The sequence below is a fragment of the Musca autumnalis genome, unplaced genomic scaffold (assembly GCF_047663935.1).
Source record: "Musca autumnalis isolate F117 unplaced genomic scaffold, ASM4766393v1 scaffold_5, whole genome shotgun sequence".
Taxonomy (NCBI): domain Eukaryota; kingdom Metazoa; phylum Arthropoda; class Insecta; order Diptera; family Muscidae; genus Musca; species Musca autumnalis.
This window is the reverse complement of record NW_027412088.1, coordinates 198545681-198556248: the sequence shown is the minus strand read 5'-3', so window position 1 is coordinate 198556248 and position 10568 is coordinate 198545681. Positions and strand designations below refer to the sequence as shown.

The 10568-nt window shown below is 32.9% G+C and overlaps 1 protein-coding gene across 1 annotated transcript in view; it reads left to right on the top strand.

The window, feature by feature from the left end:
* LOC141387696 (uncharacterized) overlaps positions 1-10568 on the top strand; it is a 65328-nt gene continuing 54760 nt past the window's right edge. The window contains exons 1-2 of the mRNA XM_073957769.1: positions 1-165; positions 322-431. Of these exons, the coding sequence (XP_073813870.1) occupies positions 413-431 (19 nt within the window). The 5' untranslated portion in view covers positions 1-165; positions 322-412. The remainder of the gene's footprint in view (positions 166-321; positions 432-10568) is intronic.

The window sequence follows — 10568 nt, the reverse complement described above, 5'->3', positions numbered from 1 at the left end:
GTTTTTGGTTGGTTTGTTGGTTGTTCGTTGTATTACTTAACGAAGTCAGAGGCATTGGTATGTAACCAAATCTTTGCTAAGCAATTCAATGTTAAATGTGTTTACGTCGTGAACGGTTGTTTGTGGAAGAATAATTACGAAGAAAATTTTCAAATTTCCAAAAAAGTAAAGAAAAAAATTATAGTATTTGATATAATATAAGAATATTGATGACAAAATAAACAAATAAATTTGAAACAAGAGTGTTATACTTTTAAATAATAATTTTCAAATATAAAAAATAAATAAATTTATTTACAAATCTTTTAAATATTATTTCAGTTCGCTTACAAAATAAAACGAGATAAATCTCTGTCAAAAATACATATTTTTTTAAATATAAACGTAAAGAATCTCAACAACAACAAACAAAATGTTCAGCTCATTCACAGGTAAACAAAAAAAAATATATATTATAACATTTATAATATCAAATAAAACATTTATTTTATTTATATTTATAAAAAGGAACATATGTCAAATATTATAAATTATTAAATATGGAAACAAACACAAAGTATTTATATTTGCGGCATTCAAAAGCAAAAAATAAACAAAAATTCTAGAACAATTTGCAAAATGATGAAATCATAGCCAATTGGAGAAAAAACATATTTTTCGTGTATTTTTTAATTAAAAATATTTTTTTTTTTGAGAAATTAATTGGATTTTTTTAAACTTCAAATGAAATCACTTTGAATTGATTTGAAAACAAAAAACCAGAACCATATGATGACCATAAGCAATCAATTTTCTCCATATTTTCACTTTTCATTTTCATTGTGTTTTTTTTTCTGATTGGATGGCCATGTTAGTCATCACCAGACACATCGAGCCAAATCTCCTTGATACCCATTACCTAATAAGAGTCATACTACCATTTCCTCCATCACTTGGCCATTTATCCTTTGTGTTGTTGTTTGTTTTTCGTTTAATTTGAGGCACATGTACTCTGACACCCATACATACACACACAAACACATACACACAATGGAATGTTACGATATGGTAACACGTATAAAGGATAAATTTGTTGTTTTTTATTGACTGACTTCCAAGGATATCCTTATTGCCAACCAAGCCAACAACAATAACAACGGCGCCACTAAGTGACAACTTGCTGGCTGGCTGGCTGCCCTGACTGGTTGACTGAGTAACACAATGATGAAAGATTAGGTCATCAATTGATAAATGAAGTGAAAGACAGAAACAAATGAGAACAGCAATGCTACTACAATACGAGAGGATTATAACAACAACAACAACTCAGCAGCAGAACAAAACTTAAAAAGTTATGCATGCAACAACATCATCAACATTCATAATGCACAGTGGGATGGTTTTGGAAAAAACATCAAATGCTGTTTACAGTTATTCTGAAGAAAGAAAATGGTTTTCTATAGATCGAATGCTGTTTAGAAATATTATGAAGAAAGAAAATCTTCGGTTCCCTTCGCAAGCTATCATATAAGGGATATACTTGCTTCAGAAGTTGCGAAGATTATTTTTCAATAACTTTATAAGATGTTTCGAACTTCCAGTAAGCATAACTAATGTTCGGAGAACAAACATTTTTATTATGGTGTCAAAGGATACAAACTACGGCGTATACGAAAGCATCCTTAATGGCAAGAGGTAATCCTCAAAATTTGTATGAGACATTGGCGACAGTCTTGAGTAGTCTACGGCCTGCTTTCAAGGATAGCTTTAGACAAAAAACTTTAAAAACAATTTTAGGTGGTCTTTAACAAATTTAAAACCTTAAGCGCACCTATTGACGATCATTAGACGGTCTTCTGAAGATAAAAGGACTTTGGGATGTCTTCAGTTAATTGAAGAGCTCTTCTATGGATATAAAAAGGCTGTATGAGGTCCTACAAAGAAGAGCTTCAAGGGATTGATCGTCTGTCGATAGGAGAACTTTAGGAAGTCCTAAATACACACAATAGGTTTCACATATATTCAATAAAGGCGTGGATACATAAGCTGCCTCGCCTGCTTGCCTTGCTTTTGATAAAAGAATAAAGATGGCCGAGCCAATTTTCGAACTATGTTGCCATTTTTTTATACTGTTATCAGAAGTAAGCTGCCGAGAATTCTTTTGTACCTAGGCCTTAAGACTCTCAAGTAAACATATGATGTTAAGGAGGCCTATTGAAGAATTCGAGGGGGCCTTCTGTCGATTGAAGAGCTTTTCTACATACCGTTAAAGGCCTCCAAAAGACCTTATACAGAAAGACATTCAGGCCAGTGTTTCTATGTTTTCAAATAAAATACGCTTTTAAAGTCGCGTCATCAAAACTTGTAACATGTTTTCAATTTGCTGCATGTCCTTTTACCAGAAAACAAGTGCCTTTGTGTCTATTTTGGCAATCCGCTCGTCATTGCCCAAGTCGTGACAACCATCAAACACATCATCTGCTTTATTAAATTCCAGTTCTTTCATGATATTTGCTTTGTTGCCGTACTTTTTAATAGTAAAACTCGTAAAAGAGAGAAAGAGAAAACACTTGTTGTCACATAAAAGTTTTTTTCAAAAAGTTCGGGAACGCAAACATGGAACAAACGTCAAAAAAGCTGGAATAAATGTCAAAGTCGGCGTAGCAGCCAATCAGACGGCGGCATCCATGTTACTATTTTTTACACTCTCAAATTTGTTGGCCGGTATCTCGTGAATAAATGCATCAATGCTGTCTTCCAATGCGTCAATTGAAGCGGGCATGTGTGTATAGATATGAGCTTTAACATAGCCCCACAAAAAATAGTCTAAAATCGTTAAATCGCACAATCTAGGCGGCCAATTGACCGGTCCCGAACGTTAAATTAAATGTTCACCGAACTCGCCTCTCAATAAGTCCATTGTTACGCGTGCTGTGTGGCATGTGGCACCGTCTTGTTGAAACCACATGTCATGCAAGTCAGGCTCTTGCATTTTGGGCAAAAAAAAGTTGAATATCATCTCACGGCAGCGCTCACCATTCACAGTTACATTACGATTCGCATCATCTTTGAAGAAGTACGGTCCAATGATGCCACCAGCCCATAAACCGCACCAAACTGTGACTTTTTCTGGATGCATTGGTAGCTCTTGCAATGCTTCTTCTGATCTTTACCCCAAAATCGACAATTCTGCTTATTAACGTACCCATTGAGCCAAAAATGAACTGACCATAAAATGGAAGAAGCGCGCGATGAACTTTCTTAACAGAGCACGCATTTTGATATTAAAATTCAATAATTTGCAAGCGTTGTTCGTTTGTAAGACGATTCATTGTTAAATTATAGACCAAACTGAAGATGTTTGACAGTGAAACAAAACACCAAACGTGCGTCAGCTGTTTAAACTAGTGTTGCCAAAAAGATAATAGATACAAAAATAACCCATAAGATATAAGGCTTTAGGAGAGCTATTGAAGAACTCTTTTATGGATAAAAGAGTTTTATGCCCGATTTAGACTATGCTGGATTTAGCAAATCCAGTGGATTTAAGTTGTCATTTTCATACAACATATTTCAAATATAGCCAGATAATTGCTAAATCCAGCGTAGTCTAAATGAGCTTTTAGAGGTCGTCTAAAGCAGGCATGACCAAAAAGAGAACGGAGAAAATGTGAATGTATTCAAAATATTGGCGACTTATACCAGTGTGATAGGAAGTTTGTATTCACGCAAGCTATAAAACAATAACAAATCAAAACATTTGTTCTCTTTTGTACGATCTTTCTGTGCATTCGGGTCGTGTGCGTGTAAGTTGCCGAAAATCATCGGCACCGCCGTGCCAAATGTGACCATGCTTGGCCTAAAGACATGAGAGGGATATATTTTATTTTACTTATGACAGGAGATAAAACCTCCATGAGGTCTTCCGTAGACATAATGGGTCTTTAGGGAGTTTATTTTGAAGAATATTCGGAGGAGTTTAAAAAAAAGTGTACTTTATAAGCTCTTATATAGATAATATACCTCTAGGAATGGTCTTTATGAAACAAATAAAAACAATTTTCTTCATATTTTTCGCGACGTTTCGTTGGCTTTATTCCAACATTATTAAATTATTGAAAATCCCAAATTGAAGAATAATATCCAGTTAGAAGTTTTTTTTACTGTGGACATTGCGCAAGTTTTTCCTTTAATTTCCCCAAGGTTGGAATTATATGTTTTATCACACGAAAGAGAATAAAACACAAATTAAGATAAATTAGGAAAGAACGATTTTTGGAAGTTTCTTTCGACGTTTCACCCTCAAAAAAGATTCCCCTGATTAAATGATTAACAATTTAAACAAAACATCTACAAAAATATCCATTTATTTCTGTTTCAACAAAAACCGAAAGAAACATTTGACCGTTCTGAGCAGGGCTGATGTAAACCTAATATAACCTTCTTTATGGATTTGACATTTGAAATTCAATGTATGAAGTAAATCCGGTTATATGTAAACGTAATGGCTCATTTAGACTAGCCATAAATCCTCAACTAGATTTAATAAATCCAGTACAAATCTCATTGCATTGAGATATACCTTTGGAGGATTTAAATGACAGTCAGCTGATTTTTGTCCAGAGCTCAATTACCAAGGTAGATGCATCAGCCCATCTGATCGAATATTGAACGAAGTTGTTGTAAATTTAATTCGTCTCAAAAAACATACGGCAAATTACAAATTTATTGTTTAATATTGAAAATATTCACACATTATGCTACTAATGAGCAAATAATGAATGATTGTGGTGTTTTGCCATCGTAAATATTAGTCTTGGTTGAATAAAATCAACTTTGTATATCGAAGCAAATTTAATTTTTTCGCCTTGTTTACAAATTTTGACATTTTAAATTATTTTTGTTGTAGCAATTCACCGATGCATCTACCTTGTTTCTTGTGGCAGCTTGCAACTTTTTGTATTTTCTAGCAACATGTTGCAAAAAACAGAGTTGTATACGAGGATTTATGCTGGATTTAAAACAAATTCACTTAATACGAGGATTTATTTTTGTATGAAAAATCTGGTAGATGTTGGCCGGATTTAGCAAGTAGAACCTGATAATGCACTAAATCCGGCTAATGGTGTCATATCTAAATGGGCTATAATGTTAATTCATTTCATATTTTGCTCAACGTTTTGTTCCAACATCATAAGGAGGGCCTTCTCTTTATTAAAAATTATAAGAACGAGAACATTTTCCAATTAGAAGTTTTTTATTGTGGAAGTTTCTCTACATACAATTAGTTTATTTTTTACATATTTTAGTAATTTTATCTTTTTCATAATACTCGAATTTTGTATAAATAAATTTTCCTTTACTTTCGCTGTAAATTTTTCCTCACTTCATCCCACTGTTGGCATGATGTGCGTTTTGGGGGAGTGAAAACAGCACGTCATTCAATATTCTTCCAACTCCACCTCCACTAATGATGAAAATTGATAAGTGGAACAAACGAAACGAACAATTGTCTAGCCCAAAACATTTGACCTTTTTCCTCTTCCAAAAACACAAAAGTGTAAGGAAACAAGAAAAACTTTCTAAATTTTAAGAAAAAACAACCAAACCAAAAATTAATCAATTTTTCTTTCCCTGATAGCTCTTTAAAGAGTTATTTATTTATAGTTTTTTTTCATCACACACAGTGATTTATTTTGGGAGTTATTTTCGGTCAACACCCTCCCCCAAAATTCCCCCCAACCATATTTCAAAAAAACAAATGCATTTTTTAAACCTTAGTTTGTCTGATGCAAACAGAAAAAATGCATAAATGCATGCATGTAGCCATGTTGTGTTGTTGTTATGCATCATATGTTTGATGTATGATGACGTTGTCTGATAACAATCAAAACAACAACACCAACTTTTAGCTTTTAACAGCATCATTTGTGGTTATTGTTGTTGTTTGGGAATTGTTTAGGTTGTGGCTTGGCTTCTGAGTACTCCATCTCCATAGTGGCTTGTGGTGGCATGGCTGTTTATCATGGATTGGTTTGATGTGAAGTATTTATGCATAGGCATTCGTATCTGTTTTCTTTACATATGTATATATTTACCATATGGAAGCATCATTTATTATGTTTTTATTATGTTTTGTATGGCAGCAGCCGGCAGATAATGGGGAATCTTTTTTATTATTCCTCTTATTCTCTATAGCCTTTTCCAACATTTGTTAAAGGAGATTATTGGGTTTTTGTGTTATACCCACTTCTTCTTCTTAAGTGTATTTTCTCTACTCTTTTCAATTAATTGCGTTTTAAAATGTCGTATACAGTAGGAGGGAGGATTATTGATGCAAATCAATATGAAAACAGATAACAATAGTGAAGATGTTGCCTAATAGCTTGTTTATGTTATTAGCTTTTGCAGAGTTAACCTCCTTTTAAGGATTTATTTGAAGTATACGCATTGAAACTGACAGTTGAAACGCAATGGATTAACTAAATCCAGTATGTAAACCATGGTAGAATAAGAAGGTGTTACATCAAATCATACCAAACGTCAAATTTGGTTACAATCCCTGCCAGCAATTGGAAGTGAGTTTTATCTAATTTTATAAATGAGGATCTTTTTGGTGTCTAATTTTCTGTAAAAATGCGACATTTGTCTAATATACAACAACAATTACATTGTTATCCCATTTGCATCGTATTCAGTCAAAATTTAGATAAAAATACGATAGGCAAATAACAAAAACAATTCTGTATCATTATGATGTCTATCTATTTTCCATCGTTTATTTGGATACAAATGAGATAGCTTACATTTATTTTTAGAACTGTTGTAATTTGAACAAATAAGACATTTGTATACAGATAGTTATATGCGACGGTGGTGCAATGGTAAGCATGCTCGCTTTGCAATCTGAATGTCCGGGGTTCGATTACCAGGTCAGGCGACATCACATTTTTCAAATGAAAAAATTAATATGAGCGACAAAAATTCTAAAAACATACTCGCATAAAATATAAAATATAATGAATTATAAATAAAAAACCAAAAAGCCAAAAATAAATCAAACAAAGGATTAACGACCAATGGGTCAACAATAATAACAACACATAAAATTTAAAAGAATTAAATCAAATCAAATAAAAAAGAAAGAAAAAATATTTTTTTCTTTTTATTTATTATTATTTTTATCAATGTTTTAGCTTATATTAATGCTTTATAGCTTATAATAATTTTGTCATTCAAAAAAAATGTCGATTGGCCTGGGAATCGAACCCGTGCATTCAGATTGCAAAGCAAGCATGCTTACCATTGCACCACCCATATTATCGTTTTAATAACTTTCTGCAGTGTCCAATGAGACACTCAAAAAAGTATCTAATGAGTGAAACAGTTCCTCCCGAGAGCATGATCTTATTGGATAAGAATGCGACTATCGCATTCGTTTGTGCAATCTAATTGAAGTGACTCATTGGACAAGAAACAGATAGCAAATGTTTGCAGGGAATAATGTATGTTGTGAATTGCTTGTTTACAATTTGTATGTGTTTTTATCCACAATAATGCATTTTGACAACTAGTCTGATAACCAGCTGTTTTTGCCGCTGTACCTGTATTATTGTGCCATGACGTAAACGTACTGTAATGGGGCTTCTACACGGTATACATATGCATATTTTAGAATATTGTGTACAACAAAAGGAAAACAGCTGTTTCGTTTGTTCGCAATATACAAAACGAAAAGAACAGAAAATGAATGAAAAATAAAATTTTGCTGTGTAGAAGGAAATACATATGGGCAAAAACCGGTGATAGTTGCTGTGCATAACATATATAAAACATAGCGTGTAGAAGCCAATTAAGAATGGGAATGTATTGTTTATGAAACGCATTATATCTGGTTTACATATACGAAATCCACTCGATTTCAACTGTCAATTCCATTGATCAAACGTGAAATGAAATCCAATTGTTTTCAGATGAGTTTTCATTTGACGTATACGCAAAGGGTTTGACAGTTGAAATCCACTCGATTTTGTAATGTAAACCAGCTATTATATTGAAGCTTTATTAAATCCGGTTATATCTAAACGTACTATAAATTAAGAAATCTAGTTGTTAGAATTTTGTTGTTTACATGTACACTTCAATAAAAAATACTTTAATGTAACACTTCTGACATATTGTATTCTACATTTTAATCATGGTAGAATAAGAAATGGTAGCAGCAATACACAGCTGACTGAACTGGGTTGTAACGTTAGTGTCAAATTTCATATGACATTTTATACATTTATTTCTATTTCGATGTACATTAGGGACATATATTTTTTGAGAAAAAAAAATATATCATTCGGAAAAAACCATTTCCCAGAAAGACTTCTTCATATCAATGATATGTAACCTCCTCCAAGTTCGAACGATAAGCCGCGCAGTAAATCTCCGCTTGTAGAGGCGATACAACGTTTGTTAATATGTGAGGTATTTTGTTAAAACAAAGCCCTAATAAACATGTGCTTCTTTGATTTCTAAAACAAAACATTGAAACAGCTTCTCCCTTTTCTATGAATTTCCAGCGACCCCAAACTTTTCTGCAAGAATTCTACTTTCTGCGAGAATTTATGCATTTAGTGGAATGATGTGGAAACATAAAAATTGAAAATGTAACGAATTTTCATTCATGTTTTCCAAAATATTCAACCAAATTTGAAAAATTATTAGTTTTTAAATTCCAATAATTTATAGACATTTCCTTGTTTTGTTTACAAATACAACTGGCAGTAACGTTACGAACAAAAACAAATTCCTTTGTGGTTGTTGTTCGAGTTGTATTTGTTGTAGTATTTACTTTACCTTATATTTGTTCTACCATGCATTTTAAACCTCTTTTTGAGGATTTATTTTGACGTATACGCATTGGAATTGACATTTAAAACCCATAAGGTTTATTAAATCCGGTAAAATGGAAACACACTATCACTCACCCCTTCTTGGTGCAACGATGGCAACCCCAGATTAACCAAGAAAAATCTTTGGGCTATCTTTGTTTCCATAATAACTTGGTGAATGTTCACGAAAGCTCTCTAAAAGTCGCATTTATGAAAATTTAATGACAGTTTTTTCATGGGTTAACGTTAACCGATCGCCATAAAATTTCAAGCAGAATGTTTTTTGAAATATTAGCGGGTAGGAGTCCCAAAAAATGTTTTTGGGTCAGTTTACTCTACCCATTGTTGAAGAAGAATACACCCACTGAACCACCAAATTTTTCGTAGCCTCGTAGGTTCACTTTCGTGTCACGAGTTAAAAACAACAACCGCGTGTAAAATGTGTAAGTGATGCCAAGTTTGTTATTGAAGTTTTCACGAGACATTCAACGGACCGTATGTGAAGAGGCATTTAATGGGTACTTTACACGATATGTTTTTACATATGAGTTGTCACTTTTTATATACAAAATGTATATGCTAATGGGGTTTCTACACGGTATGTTTTTTACATATTCATGCATAGCAACTGTCACTTTTTTTCGCCCATATGTAATTCCTTCTGCACGGCAAAATTTTATTTTTCATTCGTTCTCTGTTGTTTTCTTTATTTATATCGCGTACAAACAAAACAGCTGTTTACCTTTGGTTGTACAGACGAGAATAGAGCGCGTTCTATTCGAAAAAAAATACATATGTATGCACATAACACTTTGATGCATTGAAATTTCTGTATGGTTCAAACCATGTGTACAAAATTCAGATTTGTAAAAAGTGACAGTTGGTATGCACAAATATGTAAAAAACATACCGTGTAGAACACCCTTAAGTGACAACACATATGTAAAATAACATATCGTGTAAAGTACCCTTAAGCTATCAATTCCATTTAATATCTATCAAATAAATATTAAGTATTTGATCAAAGCATTTGTTTAAGGCACCAGTGTAAACTGGTTTTAACTACCTCGTATTTTTTCATGGATTGAGTGTTTTCCATTTAATATCTATGTATGAGAGAAGTCTCTCTTGTCCCATCCGGGATGTTTGTGGAACAATTATTATTATATATGTACATATGTATATATCAAATAAATGACGTGAAAAAACCGTCATATAGAAAAAATCTTCATATAATTTTTGTTATTGTTGTTTACAATTTTATGCCATTATACGGTATATTTTGTTGTTCCTTTTATGTTTCACAACTACATTCCTTTACACCCTTAACATAACATTTAGACATATTGTTTTAAGTGTAAACCTTGTATAATATCAAACTACTTTCTTGTGGGCCAAATATATACGGTCCGTTGTGTGACGCGTTGCGCGTTGAAAACAACAATCACATGAAAAAAAGTGATGCCAAGTTTGTTCTTCAAGTTTTCATGTGGTTGTTGTAACGCGACGCTCAACGCGCCGTTAATGGCCGGGGCCATTACTATAATGCAGTAATACGAATCTATTCATGCATATACTATGGACCTAAGGAAAATGTTGTAGCTGTGGAAATTCTCCACAAGATTGACCTTTATGATATTTTCGTAGGTTTTACCGTTTTTGAGATATAGAAGTTTAAATTGAGACAATGCACTGACTGTATCGCCT